Source organism: Salvelinus alpinus, chromosome 19 (genome assembly GCF_045679555.1).
Source record: "Salvelinus alpinus chromosome 19, SLU_Salpinus.1, whole genome shotgun sequence".
Classification (NCBI taxonomy): Eukaryota; Metazoa; Chordata; class Actinopteri; order Salmoniformes; family Salmonidae; genus Salvelinus; species Salvelinus alpinus.
The window spans coordinates 9,858,318-9,874,515 of record NC_092104.1 but is presented as its reverse complement, the minus strand read 5'-3'; the positions used below and the strand labels follow the sequence as shown (position 1 = coordinate 9,874,515).

Here is a 16,198-nt window from a genome sequence, read left to right as displayed (position 1 = left end):
TGGTGATTTAGAGAGAAGGTTTGTTCATACTAAAGACAGTGGTCTGTTTAGCATAATACCCATAATCCTCAGCGAGAGGGGAAATATTCCATAGACAACAGTCCGTATCCATTGTGTCACAGGGAACACACAGAACTGTTCCTGGGTTAAAACTGTCTCATTCGTTGTGGCACAGGAGGCCCAGCGAGAGTTGATGTGGGTTGCCGCGAGCAACAGAACCTCATTAAGAGGAACTGGTTAATTAGTAAACGAGGCAGAGATAGAAAATGAATTTGGGGCTTATACTGGAGCCTGTCCCCTCGGTCCCCTTCAGGGCCTCTACCAAGACACAGACACTGTCCCAGGCTCTCTCCTCTGTAACACCGTCCCAGTCTCTCTCCTCTGTAGCTGTCAGTTTAACACCGTCCCAGTCTGTCTCCTCTGTAACACCGTCCCACTCTCTCTCCTCTGTAGCTGTCAGTTTAACACTGTCCCAGTCTCTCTCCTCTGTAACACCGTCCCAGTCTCTCTCCTCTGTAACACCGTCCCAGTCTGTCTCCTCTGTAACACTGTCCCAGTCTCTCTCCTCTGTAACACCGTCCCAGTCTCTCTCCTCTGTAACACCGTCCCAGTCTCTCTCCTCTGTAACACCGTCCCAGTCTCTCTCCTCTGTAACACCGTCCCAGTCTCTCTCCTCTGTAACACCGTCCCAGTCTCTCTCCTCTGTAACACCGTCCCAGTCTGTCTCCTCTGTAACACCGTCCCAGTCTCTCTCCTCTGTAACGCCATCCCACTCTCTCTCCTCTGTAGCTGTCAGTTTAACACCGTCCCAGTCTCGCTCCTCTGTAACACCGTCCCAGTCTGTCTCCTCTGTAACACCGTCCCAGTCTGTCTCCTCTGTAACACCGTCCCAGTCTGTCTCCTCTGTAACACCGTCCCAGGCTCTCTCCTCTGTAACACCGTCCCAGTCTCTCTCCTCTGTAACACCGTCCCAGTCTCTCTCCTCTGTAGCTGTCAGTTTAACACCGTCCCAGTCTGTCTCCTCTGTAACACCGTCCCAGTCTCTCTCCTCTGTAACACCATCCCACTCTCTCTCCTCTGTAGCTGTCAGTTTAACACCGTCCCAGTCTCGCTCCTCTGTAACACCGTCCCAGTCTGTCTCCTCTGTAACACCGTCCCAGTCTGTCTCCTCTGTAACACCGTCCCAGTCTGTCTCCTCTGTAACACCGTCCCAGGCTCTCTCCTCTGTAACACCGTCCCAGTCTCTCTCCTCTGTAACACCGTCCCACTCTCTCTCCTCTGTAGCTGTCAGTTTAACACCGTCCCAGTCTGTCTCCTCTGTAACACCGTCCCAGTCTCTCTCCTCTGTAACACCGTCCCAGTCTCTCTCCTCTGTAGCTGTCAGTTTAACACCGTCCCAGTCTGTCTCCTCTGTAACACCGTCCCAGTCTCTCTCCTCTGTAACACCATCCCACTCTCTCTCCTCTGTAGCTGTCAGTTTAACACCGTCCCAGTCTGTCTCCTCTGTAACACCGTCCCACTCTCTCTCCTCTGTAGCTGTCAGTTTAACACTGTCCCAGTCTCTCTCCTCTGTAACACCGTCCCAGTCTCTCTCCTCTGTAACACCGTCCCAGTCTGTCTCCTCTGTAACACTGTCCCAGTCTCTCTCCTCTGTAACACCGTCCCAGTCTCTCTCCTCTGTAACACCGTCCCAGTCTCTCTCCTCTGTAACACCGTCCCAGTCTCTCTCCTCTGTAACACCGTCCCAGTCTCTCTCCTCTGTAACACCGTCCCAGTCTCTCTCCTCTGTAACACCGTCCCAGTCTGTCTCCTCTGTAACACCGTCCCAGTCTCTCTCCTCTGTAACACCATCCCACTCTCTCTCCTCTGTAGCTGTAGCTGTCAGTTTAACACCGTCCCAGTCTCGCTCCTCTGTAACACCGTCCCAGTCTGTCTCCTCTGTAACACCGTCCCAGTCTGTCTCCTCTGTAACACCGTCCCAGTCTGTCTCCTCTGTAACACCGTCCCAGGCTCTCTCCTCTGTAACACCGTCCCAGTCTCTCTCCTCTGTAACACCGTCCCAGTCTCTCTCCTCTGTAGCTGTCAGTTTAACACCGTCCCAGTCTGTCTCCTCTGTAACACCGTCCCAGTCTCTCTCCTCTGTAACACCATCCCACTCTCTCTCCTCTGTAGCTGTCAGTTTAACACCGTCCCAGTCTCGCTCCTCTGTAACACCGTCCCAGTCTGTCTCCTCTGTAACACCGTCCCAGTCTGTCTCCTCTGTAACACCGTCCCAGTCTGTCTCCTCTGTAACACCGTCCCAGGCTCTCTCCTCTGTAACACCGTCCCAGTCTCTCTCCTCTGTAACACCGTCCCACTCTCTCTCCTCTGTAGCTGTCAGTTTAACACCGTCCCAGTCTGTCTCCTCTGTAACACCGTCCCAGTCTCTCTCCTCTGTAACACCGTCCCAGTCTCTCTCCTCTGTAGCTGTCAGTTTAACACCGTCCCAGTCTGTCTCCTCTGTAACACCGTCCCAGTCTCTCTCCTCTGTAACACCATCCCACTCTCTCTCCTCTGTAGCTGTCAGTTTAACACCGTCCCAGTCTCGCTCCTCTGTAACACCGTCCCAGTCTGTCTCCTCTGTAACACCGTCCCAGTCTCTCTCCTCTGTAACACCGTCCCAGTCTCTCTCCTCTGTAGCTGTCTGTTTAACACCGTCCCAGTCTCTCTCCTCTGTAGCTATCTGTTTAACACCGTCCCAGTCTCTCTTCTCTGTCTAATGTGATCACATCATCATGTGTAGTTCTTTATCTCTGTAGCTCTCTCTCTCTTTAACTCTCTCTTGTTCACTATGTAGCTATCTCTCTCTGTGTAGCTCTCTCTCTAGGTAGCTCTCTCTCTGTAGCTCTCTCTCCGTCTCTCCCCTCTCTTACAGGGGAAGCAAGCCCCTCTCTTACAGGGGAAGCAAGCCCCTCTCTTACAGGGGAAGCACGCCCCTCTCTTACAGGGGAAGCGAGCCCCTTTCCCACAGGGAAGCGAGCCCCTCTCCTACAGGGGAAGCGAGCCCCTCTCTTACAGGGGAAGCGAGCCCCTCTCTTACAGGGGAAGCGAGCCCCTCTCCCACAGGGGAAGCGAGCCCCTCTCTTACAGGGGAAGTGAACCCCTCTCTTACAGGGGAAGCGAGCCCCTCTCCTACAGGGGAAGCGAGCCCCTCTCCTACAGGGGAAGCGAGCCCCTCTCTTACAGGGGAAGCGAGCCCCTCTCCTACAGGGGAAGCGAGCCCCTCTCTTACAGGGGAAGCGAGCCCCTCTCCCACAGGGAAGCGAGCCCCTCTCCCACAGGGGAAGCGAGCCCCTCTCTTACAGGGGAAGCGAACCCCTCTCTTACAGGGGAAGCGAGCCCCTCTCCTACAGGGGAAGCGAGCCCCTCTCCTACAGGGGAAGCGAGCCCCTCTCTTACAGGGGAAGCGAGCCCCTCTCTTACAGGGGAAGCGAGCCCCTCTCCTACAGGGGAAGCAAGCCCCTCTCTTACAGGGGAAGCGAGCCCCTCTCTTACAGGGGAAGCGAGCCCCTCTCCTACAGGGGAAGCGAGCCCCTCTCTTACAGGGGAAGCGAGCCCCTCTCCTACAGGGGAAGCGAGCCCTTCTCCCACAGGGGAGGCCTGTTCAAAGTGTGTTTGAGGCCGCGAGAGGAGATGACACTGAGACGAGACAGAAGAGCCCACACTTTAGAAGTCAAAACATTGCGGTGTATGTGGAGAGAGGGAGAGAGAGAGAGAGAGAGAGAGAGAGAGAGAGAGAGAGAGAGAGAGAGAGAGAGAGAGAGAGAGAGAGAGAGAGGAGGCAGGGTGAGATAGAGAGAGGGGGGGGGGGTAATGCAACACTCACAGTTTTCCTTCCCTCTGCGTTTCCCTCTCATCCCTAGACAGTATTCCATCCCCCCTCTACGGCTGCCTCAATTGACATAGAGTCTCATTTCTACCAGGCTAACTACATGTGCAAATTCAGCAGTTTGCTAGGTAGGCCTGGCAGCACGATAAAGACCAGTTCTGTTACTCAAAGAACACTGGCGGTGAGGATTTGTGTGGAGTTTTCTTCCGCTGCCTCCACCTGCTGTGTTTACACTAGGAGTTGAATCGGGTCATTAACTGTGTCAAGTGCATTCTCACATCTTGTTTGAAGTCTCCGATAAAACTGTTATTGTTTTTCAGAGCCTTCTATCTGAATAAATAGAAGCCTCTAGACCACTCAGACAGCTCAGATAGACTCCAGAACAGTCTGTGGTCTGATTCATTCATCACTGGTCGCAGTTACATTCACTCTCAGGTAGATGATCTCAGGATGACAAAAACATGCCATGTGGCAATTTAGTCCACGACCCCAACCTGTAAACCCAAAGGTCAAATATGATGTTGTTTATTTAGCCCTGTAGAGGAAGCAAGCAGGCTCCTTACCTTGACACAAATAACAGTAAGCAAGACGGAAGAAAGGAAGGAAGGAAGGAAGGAGAATAAGAGATTAAGAGAGTAGAAGAAGAGAAAGAGAGAGTCAAACTGGTTAATAGCCATTACGAGTCACTCACTAATATCCCTGTAAATAACAACCTTACAGGAGGACAAGGACAGGATAGAGGCTTCACATGAACACAGCTGGAGGATGGAGGCTTCACATGAAGACAGCTGGAGGATGGAGGCTTCACATGAAGACAGCTGGAGGATGGAGGCTTCACATGAAGACAGCTGGAGGATGGAGGCTTCACATGAAGACAGCTGGAGGATGGAGGCTTCACATGAAGACAGCTGAAGGATGGAGGCTTCACATGAAAACAGCTGGAGGATGGAGGCTTCACATGAAGACAGCTGGAGGATGGAGGCTTCACATGAAGACAGCTGGAGGATGGAGGCTTCACATGAAGACAGCTGGAGGATGGAGGCTTCCACATGAAGACAGCTGGAGGATGGAGGCTTCACATGAAAACAGCTGGAGGATGGAGGCTTCACATGAAGACAGCTGGAGGATGGAGGCTTCCACATGAAGACAGCTGGAGGATGGAGGCTTCCACATGAAGACAGCTGGAGGATGGAGGCTTCACATGAAGACAGCTGGAGGATGGAGGCTTCACATGAAGACAGCTGGAGGATAGAGGCTTCACATGAAGACAGCTGGAGGATGGAGGCTTCACATGAAGACAGCTGGAGGATAGAGGCTTTACATGAAGACAGCTGGAGGATGGAGGCTTCACATGAAGACAGCTGGAGGATGGAGGCTTCACATGAAGACAGCTGGAGGATGGAGGCTTCACATGAAGACAGCTGGAGGATGGAGGCTTCACATGAAGACAGCTGGAGGATGGAGGCTTCACATGAAGACAGCTGGAGGATGGAGGCTTCACATGAAGACAGCTGAAGGATGGAGGCTTCACATGAAAACAGCTGGAGGATGGAGGCTTCACATGAAGACAGCTGGAGGATGGAGGCTTCACATGAAGACAGCTGGAGGATGGAGGCTTCACATGAAGACAGCTGGAGGATGGAGGCTTCCACATGAAGACAGCTGGAGGATGGAGGCTTCACATGAAAACAGCTGGAGGATGGAGGCTTCACATGAAGACAGCTGGAGGATGGAGGCTTCCACATGAAGACAGCTGGAGGATGGAGGCTTCCACATGAAGACAGCTGGAGGATGGAGGCTTCACATGAAGACAGCTGGAGGATGGAGGCTTCACATGAAGACAGCTGGAGGATAGAGGCTTCACATGAAGACAGCTGGAGGATGGAGGCTTCACATGAAGACAGCTGGAGGATAGAGGCTTTACATGAAGACAGCTGGAGGATGGAGGCTTCACATGAAGACAGCTGGAGGATGGAGGCTTCACATGAAGACAGCTGGAGGATGGAGGCTTCACATGAAGACAGCTGGAGGATGGAGGCTTCACATGAAGACAGCTGGAGGATGGAGGATTCACATGAAGACAGCTGGAGGATGGAGGCTTCACATGAAGACAGCTGGAGGATGGAGGCTTCACATGAAGACAGCTGGAGGTTGGAGGCTTCACATGAAGACAGCTGGAGGATGGAGGCTTCACATGAAGACAGCTGGAGGATGGAGGCTTCACATGAAGACAGCTGGAGGATGGAGGCTTCACATGAAGACAGCTGGAGGATAGAGGCTTCACATGAAGACAGCTGGAGGATGGCGGCTTCACATGAAGACAGCTGGAGGATGGAGGCTTCACATGAAGACAGCTGGAGGATGGCGGCTTCACATGAAGACAGCTGGAGGATGGAGGCTTCACATGAAGACAGCTGGAGGATGGAGGCTTCACATGAAGACAGCTGGAACAGTCCTTTGCTTGTGGCTTGTCCCTGTCTCTCTTGAGCCTGTCTGTACTCTGAGGAAGGTTTTAGGCCTAGTACCCAAACAAGTTAGTTTTTCATAATAAGAAGAAACATTTCAGTGAACTTATTTCCCTCCAAAGAGGCTGAATGAATTGTGGATTCTGTGTGTTCTAGTCTAGGATTCTGTGTGTTCTAGTCTAGGATTCTGTGTGTTCTAGTCTAGGATTCTGTGTGTTCTAGTCTAGGATTCTGTGTGTTCTAGTCTAGGATTCTGTGTGTTCTAGTCTAGGATTCTGTGTGTCTAGTCTAGGATTCTGTGTGTCTAGTCTAGGATTATGTGTGTTCTAGTCTAGGATTCTGTGTGTTCTAGTCTAGGATTCTGTGTGTTCTAGTCTAGGATTCTGTGTGTTCTAGTCTAGGATTCTGTGTGTCTAGTCTAGGATTATGTGTGTTCTAGTCTAGGATTATGTGTGTTCTAGTCTAGGATTCTGTGTGTTCTAGTCTAGGATTATGTGTTATAGTCTAGGATTCTGTGTGTTCTAGTCTAGGATTCTGTGTGTTCTAGTCTAGGATTCTGTGTGTTCTAGTCTAGGATTCTGTGTGTTCTAGTCTATGATTCTGTGTGTCTAGTCTAGGATTCTGTGTGTCTAGTCTAGAATTCTGTGTGTTCTAGTCTAGGATTCTGTGTGTCTAGTCTAAGATTCTGTGTGTTATAGTCTAGGATTCTGTGTGTTCTAGTCTAGGATTCTGTGTGTCTAGTCTAGGATTCTGTGTGTTATAGTCTAGGATTCTGTGTGTTCTAGTCTAGGATTCTGTGTGTCTAGTCTAGGATTATGTGTGTTCTAGTCTAGGATTCTGTGTGTCTAGTCTAGGATTCTGTGTGTTATAGTCTAGGATTCTGTGTGTTATAGTCTAGGATTCTGTGTGTTCTAGTCTAGGATTCTGTGTGTCTAGTCTAGGATTCTGTGTGTTCTAGTCTAGGATTCTGTGTGTTCTAGTATAGGATTATGTGTGTCTAGTCTAGGATTCTGTGTGTTATAGTCTAGGATTCTGTGTGTTCTAGTCTAGGATTCTGTGTGTTATAGTCTAGGATTCTGTGTGTTCTAGTCTAGGATTCTGTGTGTCTAGTCTAGGATTCTGTGTGTTATAGTCTAGGATTCTGTGTGTTCTAGTCTAGGATTCTGTGTGTCTAGTCTAGGATTATGTGTGTTCTAGTCTAGGATTCTGTGTGTCTAGTCTAGGATTCTGTGTGTTATAGTCTAGGATTCTGTGTGTTATAGTCTAGGATTCTGTGTGTTCTAGTCTAGGATTCTGTGTGTCTAGTCTAGGATTCTGTGTGTTCTAGTCTAGGATTCTGTGTGTTCTAGTATAGGATTATGTGTGTCTAGTCTAGGATTCTGTGTGTTATAGTCTAGGATTCTGTGTGTTCTAGTCTAGGATTCTGTGTGTTCTAGTCTAGGATTCTGTGTGTTCTAGTCTAGGATTCTGTGTGTCTAGTCTAGGATTCTGTGTGTTATAGTCTAGGATTCTGTGTGTTATAGTCTAGGATTCTGTGTGTTCTAGTCTTGGATTCTGTGTGTTATAGTCTATGATTATGTGTGTTCTAGTCTAGGATTCTGTGTGTCTAGTCTAGGATTCTGTGTGTCTAGTCTAGGATTCTGTGTGTTATAGTCTAGGATTCTGTGTGTTCTAGTCTAGGATTCTGTGTGTTCTAGTCTAGGATTCTGTGTGTTATAGTCTAGGATTCTGTGTGTTCTAGTCTAGGATTCTGTGTGTTCTAGTCTAGGATTCTGTGTGTTCTAGTCTTGGATTCTGTGTGTTATAGTCTAGGATTCTGTGTGTTCTAGTCTAGGATTCTGTGTGTCTAGTCTAGGATTCTGTGTGTTATAGTCTAGGATTCTGTGTGTCTAGTCTAGGATTCTGTGTGTTATAGTCTAGGATTCTGTGTGTTCTAGTCTAGGATTCTGTGTGTTCTAGTCTAGGATTCTGTGTGTTATAGTCTAGGATTCTGTGTGTTCTAGTCTAGGATTCTGTGTGTTCTAGTCTAGGATTCTGTGTGTTCTAGTCTAGGATTCTGTGTGTCTAGTCTAGGATTCTGTGTGTTATAGTCTAGGATTCTGTGTGTCTAGTCTAGGATTCTGTGTGTTATAGTCTAGGATTCTGTGTGTCTAGTCTAGGATTCTGTGTGTCTAGTCTAGGATTCTGTGTGTTATAGTTTAGGATTCTGTGTGTTCTAGTCTAGGATTCTGTGTGTTATAGTCTAGGATTCTGTGTGTTCTAGTCTAGGATTCTGTGTGTTCTAGTCTAGGATTCTGTGTGTTATAGTCTAGGATTCTGTGTGTTCTAGTCTAGGATTCTGTGTGTCTAGTCTAGGATTCTGTGTGTTATAGTCTAGGATTCTGTGTGTTCTAGTCTAGGATTATGTGTGTTCTAGTCTAGGATTATGTGTGTCTAGTCTAGGATTATGTGTGTTATAGTTTAGGATTCTGTGTGTTCTAGTCTAGGATTCTGTGTGTTATAGTCTAGGATTCTGTGTGTTCTAGTCTAGGATTCTGTGTGTCTAGTCTAGGATTCTGTGTGTTATAGTCTAGGATTCTGTGTGTTCTAGTCTAGGATTCTGTGTGTTCTAGTCTAGGATTCTGTGTGTTCTAGTCTAGGATTCTGTGTGTTCTAGTCTAGGATTCTGTGTGTTCTAGTCTAGGATTCTGTGTGTCTAGTCTAGGATTCTGTGTGTCTAGTCTAGGATTATGTGTGTTCTAGTCTAGGATTCTGTGTGTTCTAGTCTAGGATTCTGTGTGTTCTAGTCTAGGATTCTGTGTGTTCTAGTCTAGGATTCTGTGTGTCTAGTCTAGGATTATGTGTGTTCTAGTCTAGGATTATGTGTGTTCTAGTCTAGGATTCTGTGTGTTCTAGTCTAGGATTCTGTGTGTCCTAGTCTAGGATTATGTGTGTTATAGTCTAGGATTCTGTGTGTTCTAGTCTAGGATTCTGTGTGTTCTAGTCTAGGATTCTGTGTGTTCTAGTCTAGGATTCTGTGTGTTCTAGTCTATGATTCTGTGTGTCTAGTCTAGGATTCTGTGTGTCTAGTCTAGAATTCTGTGTGTTCTAGTCTAGGATTCTGTGTGTCTAGTCTAAGATTCTGTGTGTTATAGTCTAGGATTCTGTGTGTTCTAGTCTAGGATTCTGTGTGTCTAGTCTAGGATTCTGTGTGTTATAGTCTAGGATTCTGTGTGTTCTAGTCTAGGATTCTGTGTGTCTAGTCTAGGATTATGTGTGTTCTAGTCTAGGATTCTGTGTGTCTAGTCTAGGATTCTGTGTGTTATAGTCTAGGATTCTGTGTGTTATAGTCTAGGATTCTGTGTGTTCTAGTCTAGGATTCTGTGTGTCTAGTCTAGGATTCTGTGTGTTCTAGTCTAGGATTCTGTGTGTTCTAGTATAGGATTATGTGTGTCTAGTCTAGGATTCTGTGTGTTATAGTCTAGGATTCTGTGTGTTCTAGTCTAGGATTCTGTGTGTTATAGTCTAGGATTCTGTGTGTTCTAGTCTAGGATTCTGTGTGTCTAGTCTAGGATTCTGTGTGTTATAGTCTAGGATTCTGTGTGTTATAGTCTAGGATTCTGTGTGTTCTAGTCTTGGATTCTGTGTGTTATAGTCTAGGATTATGTGTGTTCTAGTCTAGGATTCTGTGTGTCTAGTCTAGGATTCTGTGTGTCTAGTCTAGGATTCTGTGTGTTATAGTCTAGGATTCTGTGTGTTCTAGTCTAGGATTCTGTGTGTTCTAGTCTAGGATTCTGTGTGTTATAGTCTAGGATTCTGTGTGTTCTAGTCTAGGATTCTGTGTGTTCTAGTCTAGGATTCTGTGTGTTCTAGTCTTGGATTCTGTGTGTTATAGTCTAGGATTCTGTGTGTTCTAGTCTAGGATTCTGTGTGTCTAGTCTAGGATTCTGTGTGTTATAGTCTAGGATTCTGTGTGTCTAGTCTAGGATTCTGTGTGTTATAGTCTAGGATTCTGTGTGTTCTAGTCTAGGATTCTGTGTGTTCTAGTCTAGGATTCTGTGTGTTATAGTCTAGGATTCTGTGTGTTCTAGTCTAGGATTCTGTGTGTTCTAGTCTAGGATTCTGTGTGTTCTAGTCTAGGATTCTGTGTGTCTAGTCTAGGATTCTGTGTGTTATAGTCTAGGATTCTGTGTGTCTAGTCTAGGATTCTGTGTGTTATAGTCTAGGATTCTGTGTGTCTAGTCTAGGATTCTGTGTGTCTAGTCTAGGATTCTGTGTGTTATAGTTTAGGATTCTGTGTGTTCTAGTCTAGGATTCTGTGTGTTATAGTCTAGGATTCTGTGTGTTCTAGTCTAGGATTCTGTGTGTTCTAGTCTAGGATTCTGTGTGTTGTAGTCTAGGATTCTGTGTGTTCTAGTCTAGGATTCTGTGTGTCTAGTCTAGGATTCTGTGTGTTATAGTCTAGGATTCTGTGTGTTCTAGTCTAGGATTATGTGTGTTCTAGTCTAGGATTATGTGTGTCTAGTCTAGGATTATGTGTGTTATAGTTTAGGATTCTGTGTGTTCTAGTCTAGGATTCTGTGTGTTATAGTCTAGGATTCTGTGTGTTCTAGTCTAGGATTCTGTGTGTCTAGTCTAGGATTCTGTGTGTTATAGTCTAGGATTCTGTGTGTTCTAGTCTAGGATTCTGTGTGTTCTAGTCTAGGATTCTGTGTGTTCTAGTCTAGGATTCTGTGTGTTCTAGTCTAGGATTCTGTGTGTCTAGTCTAGGATTCTGTGTGTTATAGTCTAGGATTCTGTGTGTTATAGTCTAGGATTCTGTGTGTTATAGTCTATGATTCTGTGTGTTATAGTCTAGGATTCTGTGTGTTATAGTCTAGGATTCTGTGTGTCTAGTCTAGGATTCTGTGTGTTCTAGTCTAGGATTCTGTGTGTCTAGTCTAGGATTCTGTGTGTTCTAGTCTAGGATTCTGTGTGTTCTAGTCTAGGATTCTGTGTGTTCTAGTCTAGGATTCTGTGTGTCTAGTCTAGGATTCTGTGTGTCTAGTCTAGGATTCTGTGTGTTCTAGTCTAGGATTCTGTGTGTTCTAGTCAAGGATTCTGTGTGTCTAGTCTAGGATTCTGTGTGTCTAGTTTAGGATTCTGTGTGTCTAGTCTAGGATTCTGTGTGTCTAGTTTAGGATTCTGTGTGTCTAGTCTAGGATTCTGTGTGTCTAGTTTAGGATTCTGTGTGTCTAGTCTAGGATTCTGTGTGTTCTAGTCTAGGATTCTGTGTGTCTAGTCTAGGATTCTGTGTGTTCTAGTCTAGGATTCTGTGTGTTCTAGTCTAGGATTCTGTGTGTTCTAGTCTAGGATTCTGTGTGTCTAGTCTAGGATTCTGTGTGTCTAGTCTAGGATTCTGTGTGTTCTAGTCTAGGATTCTGTGTGTTCTAGTCAAGGATGCTGTGTGTCTAGTCTAGGATTCTGTGTGTCTAGTTTAGGATTCTGTGTGTCTAGTCTAGGATTCTGTGTGTCTAGTTTAGGATTCTGTGTGTCTAGTCTAGGATTCTGTGTGTCTAGTTTAGGATTCTGTGTGTCTAGTCTAGGATTCTGTGTGTCTAGTTTAGGATTCTGTGTGTCTAGTCTAGGATTCTGTGTGTCTAGTCTAGGATTCTGTGTGTCTAGTTTAGGAGAGTAGATCTAATCTAGAGAGACAGGCCAGTATGAAGTATCAATATTTGATCAGAGTCTTAAGAGGGGAAGAGAAGACGACTGGAGTCCCACAGCATCACTACAAACCAATCCAGGCCTGACGGTACCAGCTCTATCCTTCACTAGACTTCTATGCCATTCTTATGAATTGTGGTGGACTCAAAGACAACCATATAAGCAAACTATTGTCCATCTTTTTTTATACCCATTTAAGCATGACATCTAAAATGTCATTACAGGTAGTTGATTGTAGTTCCCAATCGTTTAGCTCTTACAGTTGAAGCCCCAACCTAGCATCTTCTACAGTGTTAACCATGCATCATACACCCCCCCCCCCTGTTAGAGCGCATGCACCAGTCCAGTGCCCCATGCAGCATTCACCGACACCCAGTGGGCCGTTCCATCCTTGCAATGACAGGGAGAACTTTTCCCGTGTCATTCTGCAACAGAGAAAAATAGAGAAAAGAGGAGAGCAGGGGAACAAGGGGGGAAACTAGAGCTGTTAGAAAAGAGGGAGATGAGGGTGGAATTGAAGAGGTATGGAACGGGGGGCTAATAGAGTTACAGGAGGTCAAAAAGAGAAAGAGAACAGAGAGAAGAGAGACCAGAGAGAGAGGACAAAGACAAGGTTTAGTTGGGTCAGACATGCTCCACTGTGCTGTTCTGCGCTGTGAAGGAATGGAGAGATGGAGAGCAGTAAAAGGAGGAGGAGGAGGTGACGGGCACCGCAGCCGCCCAATCAGAGTGGAGAGAGGGAGGCCAGGTGGCCAATGAGGTGTGGCGATGGAATAGCGCTGGGCCAATGAGCGATGGAAGTGGCATGCTCGGTGCATCCATGCTAGGTGGAGGGAGGGAGAGAGGGAGGGACGGAGGAGAGAGGAAGGGAGGATAGGGAGGAGAGGTAGAGGTGAGAAAGAGGGAGGAAAGGGAGAGAGGGAGGAGGGAGGGGGGTGCCGCCCCAGGTGTGCCAGTCTACCTTGTTCCACCAGCCCACCGGTGGTGCCCGCTGCCGCCGCTGCTGCTGCTGCCGCTGCTGCACTGACACTGATTGGAGCGGTGGTGGAACGAGCGCCCACTGTTAGTGTCCCACATACCCACAGCAACCAGAGAAAGAGAGGGGGGGTTCAGTAGAGAGAAGGGCAGAGAATAGACGGAGGTTGGGGGATAGAGGGAAGGAGGAAGAGGAGAGACGGAGGTTGGGGGATAGAGGGAAGGAGGAAGAGGAGAGATGGAGTTTGGGGGATAGAGAGAAGGAGGAAGAAGAGAGATGGAGGTTGGGGGAAGGAGGGAAGGAGGAAGAGGAGAGACGGAGGTTGGGGGATAGAGGGAAGGAGGAAGAGGAGAGACGGAGGTTGGGGGATAGAGGGAAGGAGGGAATGAGGAAGAGGAGAGATGGAGGTTGGGGGATAGAGGGAAGGAGGAAGAGGAGAGATGGAGGTTGGGGGATAGAGAGAAGGAGGAAGAGGAGAGATGGAGGTTGGGGGATAGAGGGAGGAGGAAGAGGAGAGATGGAGGTTGGGGGATAGAGGGAAGGAGGAAGAGGAGAGATGGAGGTTGGGGGATAGAGGGAAGGAGGAAGAGGAGAGACGGAGGTTGGGGGATAGAGAGAAGGAGGAAGAGGAGAGATGGAGGTTGGGGGATAGAGAGAAGGAGGGGAGGAGGAAGAGGAGAGATGGAGGTTGGGGGATAGAGGGAAGGAGGAAGAGAAGAGATGGAGGTTGGGGGATAGAGGGAAGGAGGAAGAGGAGAGACGGAGGTTGGGGGATAGAGGGAAGGAGGAAGAGGAGAGACGGAGGTTGGGGGATAGAGGGAAGGAGGAAGAGGAGAGACGGAGGTTGGGGGATAGAGGGAAGGAGGGAAGGAGGAAGAGGAGAGATGGAGGTTGGGGGATAGAGGGAAGGAGGAAGAGGAGAGATGGGAGGTTGGGGGATAGAGGGAAGGAGGAAGAGGAGAGATGGGAGGTTGGGGGATAGAGGGAGGAGGAAGAGGAGAGATGGGGGGTTGGGGGATAGAGGGAAGGAGGAAGAGGAGAGATGGGTCGTTGGTGGATAGAGGGAAGGAGGAAGAGGAGAGACGGAGGTTGGGGGATAGAGGGAAGGAGGAAGAGGAGAGATGGAGGTTGGGGGATAGAGAGAAGGAGGAAGAGGGCAGAGAAGAAAGGAAGAGAAGAGAAGGAAACAGATATGGCTCATTAGTCCAAAAGAGAGGAGTAATAACACACAGAGAAACACACAGAGAAACACCATCCAACACAATATCACAAAGAACATTACACATTCTACAAATGTAGGTTCTGTTCTTCTACACACATCCTCATTGATCCAATACCCAACTGGAACAGTTCATGAGGGATAGAAGGAGATGTCTTCTCCGAGCCATATCTGTTTACTTCTCTTCCTCTTTCCCTCTATCCCCCAACCTCCATCTCTCCTCTTCCTCCTTCCCTCTATCCCCATCCTCCCATCTCCCATCTTCCTCCTTCCCTCTATCCCCCAACCTCCATCTCTCCTCTTCCTCCTTCCCTCTATCCCCATCCTCCCATCTCCCATCTTCCTCCTCCCTCTATCCCCCAACCTCCGTCTCTCCTCTTCCTCCTTCCCTATGTCCCCCAACCTCTGTCTCTCCTCTCTCATCTCTCTTTCTCTATTTCACATCCTATTCTCTCTCTCTTCTGCCACTATCTCCCCCTCTCTCGCTTGTCTGCTTTTCACACACATCTCCCTCTCTCATCCCTTCCCTCTCATCCATCGTTCTCCTGTCTCGCTCTTCCTATCTAATCCATCACCCTCTCTTCCCTTGCGCTCTCATCCATCTCTCATTCACCCATCCATTTCTCTCTGTCTTGCTCTCCCTCTCCTATATCTTGGTCTCTCTCGGTCTCTCTCTCTCTCTCTCTCTCTCTCTCTCTCTCTCTCTCTCTCTCTCTCTCTCATCCCTCTCTTTTCAGTGACTCATCCCTGGATAACCTCACTCTAATATTGGCTCCTGTTCCTGAGGAGATGAGGGTGTTGGAGTGGTGACACGGCAGACCGGTGTGTGTGTGTGGATACAGCCGGCAGTGTTTTGCTTTATTTGAGTAGATGTTCACCTCAGATCATTTGATAATTTGCAGTTACGAACAGAGTGACTCATGTTGACTGAAGCACCAACCACCCAGACTGGTAGACACACACACAAACACGCCTGCGGAGACAAGCCCTGCTGCTTGTATAACATAGAACAAGAGTTGCATAGGTTTCTGGAGACATTGTTCACATCTTCTACCGGGCTCAACTTGTCATCAAAATCACAAGTATCCACCATCCCGACAGCTTTCAAGAGCATGTCTTCAGATAGATGCCACACAGTGCAGACATCTCTTATCACCGGAGGAAGCAGGCCTCGACACTGATCTGATGTCAGTCTGGTGTTTAAGGTGAGAGGCTGTGTAAGAGCATTAAGCTCTGGGTCTAACTGTAGGTGTGGGAGTGGTGACGAAAACACTTACCAGAGAAGTTCCGGGAAACCAGCATAGCAGTGAGGACGGCCCCCTGAGAGAGGAGAGAAGACGAGAAGAGAAGAAGAGAGGAGAGGAGGTCAGCCCTGAAAAACAGACACTGAATCCCCAGACAGACAGACACAGAATCCCCAGACAGACAGACACAGAATCCCCTGACAGACAAACAGACACAGAATCCCCTGACAGACAGACAGACACAGAATCCCCAGACAGGCAGACACAGAATCCCCAGACAGACAGACACAGAATCCCCTGACAGACAAACAGACACAGAATCCCCTGACAGACAGACAGACACAGAATCCCCAGACAGGCAGACACAGAATCCCCTGACAGACAGACAGAGAGACACATAATCCCCTGACAGACAGAGAGACACAGAATCCCCTGACAGACAGACACAGAATCAACTGACTGACAGACACAGAATCCCCAGACAGACAGACAGACAGACAGACAGACAGACAGACAGACAGACAGACAGACAGACAGACAGACAGACAGACAGAGAATCAACTGACAGACAGACAGACAGACACAGAATCAACTGACAGAGAGACAGACACAGAATCCCCTGACAGACAGACAGACAGACACAGAATCCCCTGACAGACAGACACAGAATCCCCTGACAGACAGACAGACAGACACAGAATCCCCTGACAGACAGACACATAATCCCCTGACAGACAGACA

General features: G+C 48.1%; 1 protein-coding gene across 18 annotated transcripts in view; it reads right to left on the bottom strand.

The window, feature by feature from the left end:
- The window catches only part of LOC139544995 (calcium/calmodulin-dependent protein kinase type II subunit beta-like), a 151,963-nt gene that overhangs the window by 62,744 nt on the left and 73,021 nt on the right, over positions 1-16,198 (bottom strand). For all 18 annotated transcript variants that reach the window (XM_071352281.1, XM_071352279.1, XM_071352280.1 and 15 more), the window contains exons 12-13: positions 15,491-15,533; positions 12,980-13,078 (exon numbers count right to left, since the gene is read on the bottom strand). In XM_071352281.1, the coding sequence (XP_071208382.1) occupies positions 12,980-13,078; positions 15,491-15,533 (142 nt within the window). The remainder of the gene's footprint in view (positions 1-12,979; positions 13,079-15,490; positions 15,534-16,198) is intronic.